The sequence below is a fragment of the Mastomys coucha genome, unplaced genomic scaffold, assembly GCF_008632895.1.
Source record: "Mastomys coucha isolate ucsf_1 unplaced genomic scaffold, UCSF_Mcou_1 pScaffold6, whole genome shotgun sequence".
NCBI classification, from domain to species: domain Eukaryota; kingdom Metazoa; phylum Chordata; class Mammalia; order Rodentia; family Muridae; genus Mastomys; species Mastomys coucha.
The window spans coordinates 25,204,668-25,221,886 of NW_022196912.1; the positions used below are offsets into that span (position 1 = coordinate 25,204,668).

The 17,219-nt window shown below is 47.1% G+C and overlaps 1 protein-coding gene across 3 annotated transcripts in view; it reads left to right on the top strand.

Moving 5' to 3' along the window:
- The window catches only part of Cib4 (calcium and integrin binding family member 4), a 62,901-nt gene that overhangs the window by 42,852 nt on the left and 2,830 nt on the right, over window positions 1-17,219 (top strand). For all 3 annotated transcript variants that reach the window (XM_031357152.1, XM_031357155.1, XM_031357153.1), the window contains one exon: window positions 6,601-6,742. In XM_031357152.1, the coding sequence (XP_031213012.1) occupies window positions 6,601-6,742 (142 nt within the window). The remainder of the gene's footprint in view (window positions 1-6,600; window positions 6,743-17,219) is intronic.

The following is a 17,219-nucleotide window of genomic DNA, read 5'->3' on the forward strand; positions in this document are numbered from 1 at the left end:
ACTTCAAAAGTCTCCCTGAGATGCCAGTTTTACAACAGAAAAGCATTCATGTTACAATGAGTCACCTAATTTCTCTAGAGTAGGCAAATGAAGTTGCATTTCCTCTCGGTGAGCAACAGCTGCGTATATGTTACAAATAGTATAAAATATCATTAGCAAAATAATAGGTGGAAAATGCCAGCCACCACTTGACACCATAATAGGTCAGCGAATGTGAAACACTTGTTTGTGCAGGAAAAATATGTAACCCATCTACAAGTGTCTGGCTCATTTGAGAGTGCTGTCTCAAGACAGCCGAGCAGGCCTCCCTGTAGTTGCAAAGATGCTCAGTCACTCCTCTCTGATCACAGATCCTTGTATATGTGCTGCTAGAAAACTCTAGAAATAAAAATAAACCTGAGCATATCAATGACTTCGGCTGCAATTTCTGAGTGTCTGGACTGACTGTCCTGGTCGCAGTAGCCTGGAGAAAATCTCCAAGGAGATTAACACCAACTCAGCTTGCTGTTCGTTCCCCATCAGTCACAGACAGACTTTGCATCAGTGATCGCACTCAGTTCACCGTAAGTGGTGGTGTGGTGTGTGCGTGTCTGTGCGATTGTGTGTGGGGTATATGTGTGTGCATGTTTATGTGTATGTTTGCATATGGGAATGTGGGTAGGTCAGAATGTGGTCAACATCAGGAGTCTTCTTCAATTATTCTCCACTCCCCTGCCCCAGACTTTTCTTTTGAGAGAGGGACTCTCATTGAACTTGGAGCCCATCAGTTTGGCTAGTGAGCTCTAAGGACACTCCTGACCCCAGCTCCCTAGTGCTGGGATTACAAGTGTGCTCTGCTCATGTGACATCCAAACGCAGGTTCTCAGGCTTCTTGAGCTTGCATGGCAAGCACTTTCCTAACTAAGCCACCCCATATCCTCTGCTTTTGGGTGGTCTGTCTTGTTTGGTTTTTCATTTCTTTCCCCCCATCCAACACAATATCTTTATTCTTGGTTGTGAGCCTAGCCTTTAACGATTGAGGCCATAATGTTTTTATTTATTATTTGGGAATTTCATACAGTGTACCCTGATCACATTTACTCCTTACTCTTCCCAGGTCCACCCTCCTACCCTTCTCCCCTCCACCCCCAAACCCCCAAACAAAAAGAACAACAACCAAAACAAACAAACAAACAAACAAAAAACCCAAAAACCCACCAAGGCTAATTTATGTTGCCCATGTACTTGAGAAGACTGAGAGACACTGAAGATGTCTGTGGCAAACACCCTACACACACAAGAGAAATAGTCCAGATAGGAAGCTACGGAGGACAATCCTTTAAAAAATTGTGCTAAACATGCTGAATCCGAAGTGGAGCTCTTTACAGTTGATGGCTTCTGGAGAGGGTGGGTGGGGGTGGGAGGGAGGACTCAGTTTTCTTTAAGGGGGTTAGCCACTGGAAGTTCGACCATGGAGTTTTTCTTTTTTTGAAGATAGGTTTTGCTATGTAATCGAGGCCAGCCTTAAACTCTTAGTTCTCCTGTCTCAACCTCCTACTTGCTGGGTTTGGAGGCCTGTACCACAGAATATGAGTAGAAATGATATTTCTTATGAAAAACTTACTTTATTATTCATTCTGTAACATCTTCCTTGTTTAGTGGACCAGAGACACATGGCTGTTCATGTAGTTCGTATGAGTATTACAAGGATTCCTTCCCTAGGAAGATACAGACATATGCGCTCTCCTTAGAAGGTCCCAGTGACAAAGCAAAGTACCTTCCCTCCAAAGTGCAACCCAAGAAACCCATGAGCTAAGAGGCCTGGCAGGGAGCAGGTGAGGGGCTGCTTCCTGGACCATGAGTGAGCTGAGAGGCCTGGCAGGGAGCAGGTGAGGGCCTGCTTCGAGGACCATGAGTGGGCCCTTCCATACTAGGAAGGCTTCACCCAGCACGGATGATGGCTTCCCAAGAGCCACCCAGACGTTCATTAACTTCCCCAGCTTTTACACTCTAACGCATCCCAAGCCCCCTAGGCCATTTGCAGCGAGGACAGAATTGCATGCAGAGGCTGAGAAGAGTGACTGGAGTCTCAGGGGCAGGCTCATGACCTACCCAATCTCTCCTCCTCTGAGGAGACATCTGTAGCTAACGGGTCCTATCTTGATGGTTGCTTGAAATTAGGCACTGCTGGTCTAACAAAGACAGTGACTGCTTTGCTTGGAGAGTAGCAACTCCAACCCCCATCTGTGTGTGTGTGTGTGTGTGTGTGTGTGTGTGTGTGTGTGTGTGTGCCTGTGTGTGTGTGTCTGTGTCTGTGTGTCTGTGTCTGTGTGTCTGTGTGTGTCTGTGTGTGTGTGTGTCTGTGTGTCTGTGTGTGTCTATGTGTCTCTGTGTGTGTCTGTGTGTCTGTGTGTCTCTATGTGTGTCTGTGTGTCTGTGTGTGTTTGTCTGTGTGTGTGTGCCTGTGTGCCTGTGTGTGTGTCTGTGTGTCTGTGTGTTTCTCTGTGTGTGTGTGTGTGTGTGTATGTGTGTCTGTGTGTCTGTGTGTGTCTGTGTGTGTCTATGTGTGTGTGTGTGTGTGTGTGTGTGTGTGTGTAGTGAGATGGATCAAAGGGAGAGTGAACTGATCTTCCAGTAACTGCTGCCCCAGCTCTAACACTGTCACTTCCATCAAACCCCTCAGTCCCAGCCAGAGTGGCAGTGGAGGAGGCCCCAGGGGAAGGAAGACTCCATGTTTTTCCCTAGCTGGGAATGGTGGAGAGCTCACTGACCTGCCTTGGCACAGGCACAGAGAATTGAAGTAAGGACATCTCATCTTGTCTGCCTGGATTCTCAAGCCTTCTCCGTGTGGCGAAAAACTGAATTTCAAGTAGGAAAGCGCCTCAGTGCTGGCATTTTCTTGCCGCTCCCTTTTATCTGTGTTACAAACATTATCTTCAATTGTGGATTCCTTGCAGGAATCTTGTTAAGCCGTATATCCATTTGTGAGAGGAGTTAATGCAGTTAAGATTTGGTCACATAATTGATAAAGCCACTTAGCTAGGGACTGGGGACATATCATAGGAGTTCAAGCTATCAGCATCAATTAGAGAGAGGGAAACCAGGTATTTCTGGGTATGTCAAAGAATTGGATAATCCAGCCTGAACTGAGCTTTGATTTTTGAGTGGGTCAGCCTGGATTCCCTTGCACCATGGCCATTTCTGGAACATATATATGATATATGAATATATTTCTCTATGATACATTATATATGTATATAAAGTATGTGTACTTGTATGTATGTATATGTGTGTATGTGTATACATATGCATATGTATATGTGTGTGTATGTGGCTCCCCTATAACCTGAAGTCCAAGGTTAGGGTGTATACAGGGTTAGTTCCTTCTGAAGCCTGGGAGGAAGGCCAGTTCCAGACCCTCTCTACCTTCTGCAGGGTTGCTGGCATTCTTTGCTGTTTCTTGAATTATAGAAGCTTCACCCTGATGTTTGCCTCCACCCCACATGGTGTTCTCTGAGAACATGTATCTAGGACCAGTTTCCCTTGGTAAAAGGACAACATTGTATGTCACGAGGGTCCCAACTCTTGTGATGTCACTTTAAATTAGAGAATTATGCCTACAACTCTGCCTCCAAGTGAAGTCATGATTAAGGTATAGTGATTTACTACTTTGACATGGGAATACTGGGTGGGGGGAAAGAATTCGTCTATAATGTTGGCCTCCACTCAAACCTCCTGACATAGGGCCTCAGAGGGTGAAAGCTTGTGTGCTTGTGTGACATTCACATGGCATGCACCATGCACGTGACAATCCATGCTTGTGACAATCACTCATCACAATTCTTAGAACACTGAATTTTGGTCTGTTCTTGAGACAAGATATGGCCCTGTCTGGCCTGGTACTCTCTATGTAGCCAAGGCTGGCCTCTGATTCCCCAGTTCCCCTCCCTCTGCCTCCTTGAGTGCCGGGAATACAAGTGTGTGCCACCATATTGGGCTTGAATTTTTAGACCACTTGACATGAGATCTACCCTCTTGGATGTATAAGCACATGGTACAGAGCTGGGACCTATGAACACAATGTTGTAGAGCTGATTCTTTATCTTGCATGAATGAAACACTACATTTTCCAAATATAAATCCATGTTTTTTAAGAATGACCCAGGTGACATGCATGCTTAGTAACATTTGAGAACCACAGAGCCACCTGAAGTGACTGACAAACAATGTCTCATCTCAGATACATTGATGAACAAAAGAGAACCATGCATTTAAATGAATTCTAAGAGGAATGAAAAGAAAAAAATAATCTCAAATGTTAAAACTGTACAAACGAAGCCAGAGAGCTAAGCATTGGCTGACCCAGGGCAGCGTTAGAGAGCATGAGACGGTATAGATCAAGTGGTTCTCAACCTTCCCAATGCTGTGACCTTCCAGTACTGCTCCTCATGTTGTGGTGACCTCCAACTATAAAAATTATTTTCATTGCTATTTCATAATTGTAATTTTGCTACTGTTATGAATCACTATAAATATCTGTGTTTTCCAATGGTCTTGGGCAACCCACAGGTTGAGAACCACTGGTATAAACCCTTAGAAGGTGTGTGTGAGTGTGTGTGTGTGTGTGTGTGTGTTTGAGAAGGGGTAGGGATGGGATGGGGACCTAACCCAGGATGTCACACACTTGAGACAAATGCTCCACTGCGGTGCTTCATTTCCAGCCTGGGAACCTAATTTGAAATTTTCTCTGCTGGCTCTCTACTGGTGCCCATGACAGATGATAGGCCACTGCACAGCTGAAGCAGAGAGGCTGGGCTAAACCCCTTTGCATAAAACATGGAGCTCTGAAGAGATGCCTTATCATAGAAAAGGGAGCTAGAAACAAACCAGAGAACCACTTCATCTGATTAAAATTTTGGAGGCTGGGGCTCTACTGAACACTCAGATCTGCTCTGCGGGTTTACAGGGTCAGGCAGCTTAGTCAGGGTACATTTAAGAACAGGGATTTGAGGGAGGCATTAAGTATTAGGGTTTGTTTTGAAGTACAAGGGAGAGTTGGAGTTTGATAAGGTTTGTTGTCAGGCAACTTGAGAATGGGCAGGGGTGGGGGCACTGAGCAACTGGAGTAAGGTATCCTGGGAGGTGGGAATGGATTGGATGGCTAGAGAGTAAGCAGAGACCGTGTCAAAGCAGAACTTGCTACTTTAGAGACTGCCAAGCACGCCTCCATGTGGTTCCCCACAGAAATCTGTAGTGATCGGCTGTTACTATAATGCAATACCTTTGGAGACCATGTTAGAAAGTGATTGTAACAGCTTATGCAAGGAGAGTCTACAGAAGAATCCGCTAATCTCATGGTACCTGGGAAGCAAAAGTCATCAAAAGGAGCTGGAGTCCCACGATCCACTCTGAGGACACAGCTCTCCAATGTCCTACCACCTTTCACTATGCCCCACCTTTTAAAGCTTCTACTACCTCCTGGGGATCAAATCTACCACGTAGGCTTTGGGGAGACAATTATATCCAAATGATAGCAAACTCTAGGGAGATCTGCCCCCTCACCCAAAAGCCCTCACCACCTGCCCATTCCCAGGGCCTGGAGGAAGAGTTGCAAACTGACATAGCTAGCTGTGTCTGAGCTGGCAGATGGCTGCTGGAATGTCACAAGCTTACGTGGAGGAAAGTTAGCATGGGAGGAAGCTCATGTGCCAAGGCCAGGGCCAGTTTGAGGGAACCTGAGTTGCTAAAATTGCGTGGCCCTTGGCCATTTGGGAATCTAATTTGGTGTGTGTGCGTGCATGCATGCGTGCATGCATGCGTGCATGCGTGCGTGCGTGCGTGCGTGCGTGCGTGCGTGCGTGCGTGCGTGTGTGTGTGTGTGTGTGTGTGTGTGTGTGTGTGTGTGTGCACACTTGGGAAGGGGTGGGGATCTAGCCCAGGGTGTCACATGTGCTAGCAAATGCCCTACTGCTGTGCTTCATTTCCAGCCTGAGAACCTAATTTGAAAACTTCTCTGCTGGCTCTATGGTAGTTAAGTAACAACTAACAGTTGCTCTCATCGACTGAGTTATTTATCAGACACTGGGTAATTTTTCTACATACTCCTCACGGCAATCCTACAAGGTAAACATAATTATTATCCCTCTACTGCAGAGAAATCTTTAACTCTGAGGGGTAGGTAATGAATGTGACAGTTGTTCCCTAACTAATGACATAGCATTAGACTTAGATCTACCGCCTGCTACATCAATATGCTGATAGTGGTTAACTCTGGGGAGTCGATTATAGATTTTATTTATTTTTATCCATTTTTTAAAATTTCAAAGTTTTAAATATAAAATGGGGGGAAATTTAATAGCCATAAAGAAGAACTCAATTACACAACCAAAACAAGCCATTGGAAGGTATGTGCAGGAGGAGGTATGTGTGAGCAGAGAGAGGTCAATCAGGGCCCCCGTGTCCTGGGTGCCTCCATCACACCTAGGGTCCTACTTCATTCTTTAGCTTGTTGCTCTTTTTTATCTCAAGCCCAGGACATGGTGCTAGAGGTAGGTGGGTGGGAGAGGCTCAGGGTGATCACATCTGACCTGATAGACCTCGTCTCCCCAACCCCCATCACAGGTCAACCCGTTCAGAGATCGCATCTGCAGGGTATTCTCCCACAACAACGTGTTCTCCTTTGAAGATGTGCTGGGCATGGCATCTGTATTTAGTGAGCAGGCCTGCCCCAGCCTGAAGATTGAGTATGCCTTTCGTATCTATGGTAGGTACCTTGGTTGCGGTGGTGGTGCTAAGTGGGGAGGAGAAAGGGGCCAAAGAGAACCTGCCATGCCTGAAATTCAACCATTGTTGGGGTTGTGTGACTGGGATTCATTGGCTCTTTATGAGTATATATCATTGTTTCTCGAGTGCTATGAAATAATAGAACCAACTGAGAATCTTGGCTCTAATTGACAGAGGCCCTTCCCTCCATTTCTTTGGTGTAAGTGACTTTTATTATTGCTGTGACCAACACAGCTGACAAAAAGCAGCTGAGGGGAGGGAGAACTTATTTGGGCTCAGTCTGAAGGCACAGTGGCAGGGACAGCATGGTGGCTGGCAAGTGGCCCACGGGAGCTGGAGTGTGCGGCTGGGATGCCTCACCTCCTTACGTGTTGCTGGAACAGGAATCAGAGATGACAAGGATGTTGGGTAGTACCAGAAGCCTCCAGTCCTCCTCACTTAAGAAGTCCATGTCCTCCCTGGCTCGGTTCCTCCTCCCAAAGGTTCCACAGTCTCCCAAAACAGCACCAGCAGCTGGGGTCTAGTTGTTCAAACACATGAGCCTGGAAGGGCTAGTTCAGAGTCAAATTATAATGCCATCCAAGGGTACTTGGGGTTGCCAGTGTGGCTATCTAATGGTTTCTCTCTGAGCAGGCCAGAGAGGAAAAGATGACCCATGTGGGTGCGAAAGACTTGGGCTTGTCTGGCAGGAAGTTTAGATGGGACTTGCAAGCACTAGAGCCATCTGCACACAATGACTTGGTAGACTCCAAGTCATTTTGATTTCCTGAGAATCCCTTTTCTTCTCTTGAAAGAGTAGGAACCTGAGAGCAATCACCTCTGAAGTCCTTGGGATCTGCCCTTCGCCTTGCAATGTCCCCATATGCACAGTAAGAGTCTCGAACCTCTCCAAAACAAGAACCAAGGAAACCTCGAGACACCCTCCAGTCCCCATCTGTCTTTAAGTATGTCAGGGTAGCTCCTTTGCTTGCAGAGGCAGATGTGGGCCAGCACTGCCCTTTCTGTTTAAGTAGGCCATCCAGCTTCTCCTGTCCTCAGACATCAGCGAGCAGACTCATGCAGGCTGAGGAAAACCTAAACTTGCTGGGATTACTGGCGGCACCTCTCTGTAATTCTAATGCTCAAGAGGCTGGGACAGAAGGATAACAACTGTGAACACAAGCTGAGCTACATAGTGAGACCTTGTCTTGAAGCCATGGGCTGGTGCTACAGCTTAGTGGTAGAATGCTCGCCCAGGAGAGGCGAGCCTCTGGATTCCCAAACTAAACAAACAAACAAACAAACAATCCCAAATTCTCTGTAATCTGAAGAACCCGAACGACAGGATTGCAGCCTGAATTAAACGAAACTGTCAGCACTGTTTTGGAGAAGTATAAGAGAACTCAGAGTCCCTACAACAAACATTTACAACACTCCAAATGAAACCTAAAAATGACCTGAGACGCAAGAACATTCTTTTAAATCTTGCTGCAGCCTCCAGAACAGAGACTGACTCTGACATGACCCAGATTCTGAAATTCACTGATAAAAAGTTTTAAAACAGCCATCACAACAGAAGGAGACAAGGAGGAGAGGTTGCAGGAATGGAGAGAGGAAGAAAGGGAGAAGGAAGATGAGGAATAGCGATTGACTAAGATAATTAGGGTGGCCAGCACCCTCAGCCCGCTGAGTGAGACACCCAGGAAGGATGGGATTTAATTCAGTCCAAAGGCACAAGAACCAAGAGTGCTGCTGCTGAAGGACAGAGCAGAAAGAGAAAAGCCCTCTCTCCTCGGGATGACACCCACCCACACTGACAAATGTGATCTTGTTCTCTCTAATTTGTATTTGTTTGTGTGTGTGTGTGCGTGTGTGTGTATGTGTGTGTTTATGTGTGTTCATGCGCACGTGTGCATGCGAGCATACTACCCAAGTAGGCCACAAAGGGTATTAGATTCTCTGGAGTTGCTAGTTGTGAGCATCCTCACATGGTTGCTGGGAAGCAAACTCAGGTCCAGGTCCTCTGCAAGAGCAGTACATGCTCCAAACACGTGAGCCGCCTTTCCAGTCCCTATTTTTTTTAATTCTTTGATGACTTCATACAAGTATGTAATGTTATTTATTCATTTTCAACTCCTAGTACCGTTTTTCATTCCTCTAAGACAACTGTACCATTCATCACCAACAAGAGACCCTCTCCAACTTTCATGTGTGTGTGTCTGTGCGTGTGTGTGTGTGAGTGTGTGTGTGCGTGTGTGAGTGCGTGTGTGTGCGTGTGTGTGTGTGAGAGAGAGGGAGTGTGTGTGCATGTGTGTATGTGTGTGTGTTGGTGTGTGTGAGAGAGAGAGGGGGAGGGAGAGAGGAAGAGAGAGAGGGAGAGAGAGGGAGAGGGAGGGAGAGAGGGAGGGAAAGAGAGGGAGGGGGGTGGTTAATTGGGGTTGCTTACATGATCATAGCTGAAGGATTAGTTACTGAAGCACTGCAAATTTCCCAGTGTGGCAATTTACCAGTGTCTATACTACTGAAGAAAACCACTCCCCCTTCCCCCACAACTGTTAACTGTCAATAGCTCCAGACTCAGGGGCTAAGCTTTAGGAGGCTGCCCTCCCCCAACCATGAAGGGACTCTCTCCTGCAGATCAGAATGTGACCTTCTTTATTCAGTTGACTGATTCAAATGCTAATCTGTTCCAGAAATTCTCTCACAGACACACCAGGAAATAATTTTTTTTTTCTGCCTTTATCTGGGCATTCCTCAGCCAAGTCAAATTGACACATAAGATTGACCATCACAATAGCCATTTCCAATAAAGTAAAAGAGAATCTACTCACAAAAAAGGAAAATATATGAAATCTCAGCAGAAAAAAAATGCAGCTATGAGAAAGAATTAAATGGGTGGAGCCTGGTAGCTTCGGCATGGGGAGACTGAGGCAGGAGAATCACATGTTCAAGGTGGGTTATGGAGGGAGTTCAAAGCTAGCCTGAGGAACTTGGCAAGTCTGTATTACAACATTTTAAAAAGTAAAGTGCTGGGATGTAGTTCAATGGCTGAGAGCCCGCCTGGTCTGCAATAGCCTTCAGGTTCATATCTCACTGCCAAATAAAGTCAAACAAAAACACACATGAAATCAAAAGGCAGTGGACGAGCTCAACAGGAGAATTGAGGAAATGGAGGAAAGGGTAAATCTGAAAATACACAAAGAAAAAAATCTGAATAACAGAGAGAGCAAATATTGAAAGAATTTAATAACGGGGTCTCTGGGACATGCTGAGTTAGAAAGGTTGAAATGTACAGCCAGTTGATCCAATTGGAGGCTAAGAAAGATATCTGAGGAACTAATCACCCTAGATGTCTTAAATTTGGTACAAGACACAAATTCATAGTGAATGAATCCTGAGCCAAATGAAATCATATACCCATATATACTAGCTCAGCAGTCTCATCCTGTATATGTGTGTGTCTGTGTGTCTGTGTATGTCTGTGTGTATATGTGTGTGTCTGTGTGTCTGTGTGTGTCTGTGTGTGTGTCTATGTGTGTCTGTCTGTGTCTGTCTGTGTCTGTCTGTGTCTGTGTGTGTCTGTGTGTGTGTCTGTGTGTGTCTGTGTGTGTCTGTGTGTGTGTCTGTGTGTGTGTTTGTGTGTGTGTCTGTGTGTGTGTCTGTGTGTGTGTTTGTGTGTGTGTCTGTGTGTGCCTGTGTGTGTATCTGTCTGTGTCTGTGTGTATCTTTGTGTGTCTGTGTGTGTATGTGTGTGTCTGTGTCTGTGTGTGTGTTTGTGTGTGTGTCTGTGTGTGTCTGTGTGTGTATCTGTCTGTGTGTGTCTTTGTGTTTCTGTGTGTCTGTGTGTCTGTGTGTATATGTGTGTGTCTGTGTCTGTGTGTGTGCCTGTGTGTGTATCTGTCTGTGTCTGTGTGTATATGTGTGTGTCTGTGTCTGTGTGTGTGTCTGTGTGTGTCTGTGTCTGTGTGTGCCTGTGTGTGTATCTGTCTGTGTCTGTGTGTGTCTGTGTGTGTCTGTGTGTGTCTGTGTGTGTCTGTGTCTGTGTGTGTATGTGTGTGTCTGTGTGTGTGTCTGTGTGTGTCTGTGTGTGTCTGTGTGTGTCTGTGTGTCTGTGTGTGTGTCTGTGTGTGTCTGTGTATGTGTGTGTGTGTCTGTGTGTGTGTGTGTCTGTGTCTGTCTATGTCTTTGTGTGTCTGTGTGTGTCTGTGTGTGTGTGTGTCTGTGTGTCTGTGTATATGTCTGTGTCTGTGTGTATCTGTGTCTGTGTGTGTCTGTGTGTCTGTGTATATGTCTGTGTCTGTGTGTGTCTGTGTCTGTGTGTGTCTATGTCTCTGTGCCTGTCTGTGTGTCTATGTCTTTGTGTATCTATGTGTCTATGTGACTCTGTGTGTGTGTCTGTGTGGGTGTCTGTGTGTGTCTGTGTGTGTGTGACTGTATGTGTGTCTGTGTGGGTGTCTGTGTGTGTCTGTGTGTGTGTCTGTGTCTGTGACTGTGTGTGTGTCTGGGTGTATGCGTGTCTGTGTGTATGTGTCTGTGTGTGTGTCTGTGTGTGTCTGTGTGTGTGTCTGTGTGCATGTGTCTGTGTGTGTGTGTGCATGTGTCTGTGTGTGTATGTGTGTCTGTGTGTGTGTCTGTGTGTGCATGTGTCTGTGTGTCTGTGTGTGCATGTGTCTGTGTGTGTGTCTGTGTGCATGTGTCTGTGTGTGTGTGCATGTGTCTGTGTGTGTATGTGTGTCTGTGTGTGCGTGTGTCTGTGTGTGTGTGTGTGTGTGTGTGTGTGTGTGTCTGTGCTCCTCTGCAGCTTCCCCCTTCCTTATCCCAAGCACCCCTAGGGAGTATTCCTGGATCCCAGGAGTCCTAGCTTGCTAGTCACCATCAGGGTTCTGTCAGATGTGGCAGCTGTGCTGACTGACGTCCTCGTCACGCTCTCTAGGACAAGACAGCTCCTCTAGCAGAACAGTGACCCAGCTCAGCCTTCTTATCTCAGCCAAGAGTGCGTGGGATGTAAGTCACAGAAACCTAGCTTGGGAAGCAACAGATAAAGGGCAGACAGTGAATCGCAGTCTGCCTGGCATGGGTGAAAAAAGTCACCCAAAGCTCATGGCTTCAGGTGCCACACTTCACGGTTGCTGGGTGCCTGCCGTTAAGATTCTAGGCTTGGCTTAATTGGGTCCTTCTGGCCTCTTCCCTCCTTCCCCTCCTCCTCCTCTTCCTTCTCTTAGTTTTATTCTCTCTGTGATAGGGTCTCACTATAAAGTCCTGTCTGGTCAGGAACTCACAGCGATCTACCTGCCTCAGCCTCCCCAGTGCTGGACTCTCCCAGTGCTCCACTCCCAGCAGGATCTCCTCTCTTAAAGTCTCTTAAAACAAAACTCTAGTCAAAGTTCTTGCTAAGCTACTTCTCATCTGGAGAACGCTGGCTGGGGAAGCCCCTTCCGGCCGCTGGCAGAGCACAGTTCTTGTGTTCATGGACCTTTGGCCCTGGCTTCTTGCTGCCTAGGAGCTGGAGTCTGCCTTCAGCTTCTGCAGGCTACCCTTTGACCCTTACCACTGTGACCACTTATCTTCCAAGATAATGAGGGGGAATGGCCCTTGACTCATCTACGGTTAGAAGGAAGTCTTCCATGGTGTGATCTGATCACCAAGGTGCCATCCATCCTCTCACGCCTGCCGAACTGTTGGTTGGAAGCAAGTTACAGTCCCCATCCAAACCAAATAGCACCAAGAGGAGTGGGTTATGGCAGGGTGGAAGGGCACGGCATGTGACAAGAGCTTATATATCCCAGTCTAGCCTCAAATCCACTTGAGCTCCTGATCTTCCTACCTCTAACTCTAGAGTTCTGGTATTATAGTCAAGTACCATCAAGCCCAGCTCCAGATATCTGTCTCTGAGAGGTTTCTCTACTCACAAGGATGGCGTATGTCCACTACGGACCCCAGGAGAGAAATGAAGGCCTGGGTACAGCTAAGAAGCTGTCAGGAAGCTAGGTAGCGTCTCTGCATGGCTGCTAAGGAAGCCTCTGTTTTCCCAGACTTGAGCTTCGTCATCTGTGCCCATGAACTAACGAGGACTACCCTCATGCTTACGCAGCCTGTTGTCCACACTCTGAGCAACTAGTCACAGACACCACTTCTCTCAGTCTCACAGAAAAGGTGCTGAATGGCTCAACGAAGCCAGAGATCTGAGACTTTGGGTTGGAATCAGCCTTGACAAGTTACCTACAGCCAAAAGAAAAGCAGAGCCACGTGAATAAACCAGAGGTGAAGACACTTCTCAGGGACAGGAAGATCTGGGTGTTGTGGCTCAAGCCTGTAATCTCAACACTGAATTGGGAAAGCTTTGAGAAGCAGGAGTTCAAGGTCATCCTCCTATGCATAGTGAGTTCAAGGCCAGCCTGAGATTTGTGAGACTTTGTCCTGGCAAAAGGAAGGAAGAATGGAAAGAAGGAGAATGGAAGGAAAAGGGAAGGAAGGAAAAAAAGGAAGGAAGGAAGGACAGAAGGAAGGAAAAAATGAAGGAAGGAAGGACAGAAGGAAGGAAAAAATGAAGGAAGGAAGGAAGGAAGGACAGAAGGAAGGAAGAAAGGAAGGAAGGAAGAAATGAAAGAAGGACAGAAGGAAGGAAGGAAGGACAGAAGGAAGGAAGGAAGGAAAGAAGAAAGAAAAGAAGGAAGGACAGACGGAAGGAAGGAAGGACAGAAGGGCGCCACTTCCATCTATGGTTTCCAGAGCCTAAAAAAAAAAAAATCTCCAAACCCATCAGGGAGTAGATGCTCACAAGCACCTTCTAGATACAGGACCAACTTTGCTTAGCTTTAGAAATGAGAATGTTCAGTCCTCAGAGGTCAGACTGAGTGACTGGGGCCAAACTGGAGACCAGATACACAATACCACTACCAGTGTTCTTGAATCCACCTCCATTCCTCTCCAAGGCTCCAAAGCACACAGTTACTTCCCATCCCCAAAGAGCCCCAAGTACAAAGACCAAAAGCTCAACTTCTCCATGAAAAACATTGGTGTAACTAGCTATCTGGGACTCATGCATCCAGTACACCCAGACAAGTCAAAGTTCTCTCTGTCTGAAGATTTGTGAGTGTACATGGCTGTCTGCTCAACGTGAGACAGAACTCCGGGATCCTTGTGTCTAATGCCTGGTACCTAGAGGCTTAATGAGAAGTGAGTCTGAAGTGATGGCCCATAAGAAAGGGAGAAGAGGAATGAAAAAGAAGAGTGAAGAGACAGACAGAGGAGAAGAATGTGTTGGTAACAGTTATGGTAGTGATTCTCACAGAAATTCAAAGACATCTCAATGCTCCTGACCTGGTGACTCCGAGCCAGATTCGGGAACCAGGCACATCAGTGCTGCTAGGGAGCATACCGAACATGTAGACTCTCTGTCCCCTTACATCGCTGAATCAAATCTATGTCTTAGCAAGACACTCCCCCCGACCCCCACCTTCTGCCCCTAAAAAGTCTAGAAAGCTAGGCTTTAGCCTCCTGCCTCCCAAACCCGACGGCACACTCGAATCATCTGGGAGTTAAAACAAAACAAGAAACAACCTGATGTAATGGTAGATCCTGGTCATCAGGCTTTTATAACCCCCCTCCCCCGGGTATTTCTGATGTGCAACAGGTTTGGAAGTCCCTGCTTCAGCTCACTGCATCAGTCGGGATTGCATCCAAGTACATGTTGCAGTGTCCCTGGTTTAAAAACAAAGGTTTGCAGTCAGGCAGTCCAGAGCTTTCCAGCTGGAAATGGTGGCTCCAGAAAACAAGCAAGGACCCAGAGTCCTTTAGGCTTCCTTGTCTGTAAAGTGTTGGTATGAGACTGTTTTCCTATTGTCCTCATGAGCACAAAGTGGCTTTTGTGCCCACAGACTTCTCATCTTTATTCTAGGCAGAGAAATGGTGATGGGGAGAGGTGGGAGAAGGACGAAAGGTGGAATTTACATGCAAAGACACAAATAAGTTGACTCCCCTTCCCACAAGCTTTCTTGGAACTCCACCAAGACCCTTCGGTTTATATTTCATGGGCCAGAATGATGTCATACGGCCACCCGTGGCTGCGGCAGAGACAGGAAAGCCGTGAATTTTCATCTGAATCCGGTGGCGTCTTGAACAAGAACTGTTTTGAAAATGGCTACTGGGTGAGAATGCAGAGGGGCTAGAGCACCTTGAGGCCTGGAACTTACCTCCTGGGAACCAATTCTGCTTTGAGGGACATTCTGGCCTCCCAGTGACCAATGTCACATCCCTTTATACCTCCAGGACTTTTTACCACCTGTCAGAGATCAACATCTGGGCCACCCCTCCCTGCTCCAGTTGGCACCAGCTATGGATTCTGTGGCAGAAGATAAGCAGCAGGCCTTGCCACACCTTCCTGAGACCTGACCCAACCGCAGAGATGCCAGTGGCTAGCTGAGGCTTTAGAGGGAGTCTAGGGGAAATGTACTGAAAGCTTGCCCTTGGTCTGCAAGCAATGTGTGATTTTTACTTATAGCAGTTCTTTGAGGAAGCATGTTACAGAGAGAATTGGTGGCTGAGCCTTACCCATGCCAGTTCCCTAGGCTCATATGGTGTCTAGAAACAAGTGAGACAAGTGTGGTGGCCCCCCCCAGTGGCCACTCACAGGCTGTGAGCCCTAAGACTGCTGGGTCAGCATAGACAGAGATCCAGCCAACCGACAGACTCCTTGGCCCTAGCCCTCTCCCAGACTGCTCTGCCCTTGCACCCACCCCAAAGGACAGGAACCATCCAGGACTACATTTACTCTAGCAAATTATTCTGTTTTCAGATGGCTTGGGACCAAAGCCATGTCATTTTCTGTTGTCTCCGCATGTGGGAGCCAGGCCAGCAGGATGCCTGGGGACACTGCAGGGGCTTGCAGAGAGGCTGCGGGAGTTTCTTACCGGCAGTGTGGTGTCATGGTGGCTGCTTGATGCTCCCTGTGCCCCCACCCCTTCCCCCCTGCTCCTCGGACTCACTTCCTATGGTGTACAGGAGTTATAAGGGAGAGCTTAGCAGGGAGAGAACTCAAGCGCTGCTCAGACTCGGGCTCCAGCCATGGGCCAAGAATCAGTCAGGGAAGCACTGTGACTTCCATGCGCATGCACGCCTTGCCTTTGGGGACAGAACGACTCTGGCACTAGCAGCCTCTGGGCCTCAGTTTCCCTAATAGCCCACTAGCTCTAGCTATCATTCTTCAAAGTGGGATGTTAGAGTCTCTCTGGTTTTCATTTTTAGTTCTTAGTGATAAAGCAAGTGATGGAGAATTAAGCCCTGGCTACAGTTAGCAGGAATCTACTGTGTTCCAGACTCGTGACAAGAGAGGCTAAGTATTCCCTATTTAACCTTCCCATTGTAGAGATACAACTATTGTTCTCATGTTATAGACAGGAAAAATGAGGCTCAGATAATGAGCTGAGATGTCACACACACACACACACACACACACACACACACACACATACACACACATACACACACACATATATGATGTGGAAAACCCAAAAGTAGCTGTTCATAGTGGCTCTAAGACTCTGTGGCATTAGGGATCCGAGCTCCTCCTACTTGTTCCTTTGCTTTCTGTTCCCATGATTACCTTATTGTCTCAGAGACCTTCCCAGAAGTCATGTGCCCTTCTGCATATATGCCATTCTTCGAGTCTTGTCCATTTAGTCACCTCTTGCAGAAGGAGAGGCTTGGAAACAGTGTTCAGTCTGGATAGGTGACTTTTTTTAATGAAGGCAGTTGTGCATGGGTAAAGAGCACAGATTATCTGTAGAGTTTGAATGGAAGGATTTAGTCATGACCCCTCAACTACTCAGGGTAAGTGGGCATTCATTCATCTGTTTAGTCTTGAGGCTCTGCTCTGTGCTGGGCACTGTCCTCAGAATTAGGATGTCAAGCTATATGGAGTATTACTCAAGCCCCTGGCCCTCTGAGGGTACAGTCGGAGTCCTTGAAGCCAACCCAATAGCAGTACAAGGCTCAAGAACTACCATCCCACTTCCCTGAGAAGCTGGGATACATGTCCAGGTCACATGTTCAGGCAGCTACTACACAGGGACAGAAGCATGACAAGATGCTCAAGGATTTGGGTTCCAAACCCAGGCCCCTTCAACTTCTCTACTCTGCCCAGCTCCCGGCCACCAAACCACAGCCTGGCTTCTGAGTTCTGAAATGGAGATTCCCATAGACTTTGGCATGGAGCCAGGTCAGCCTAGGTGGATTTGAACTTTGCTCTTCCATTCCCTGGCCCCATGGACAAGCCATATCATACCTGTACCTCAGTCTCCTCTCAGCAAAATAATAAAAAAAAAGTAGATGGTAAGGATTCAATGACTTAAAGTCGGATGCATCTGAGCACATAGTAGGCACGAAGTCAATGCTTATAGTTATTGCAATCATTGTTGCCTACAGTTGGCCCTTCTGCACATGTCCCACCCCTACAAGCCAGCCAGGTCATGTTCCAGATT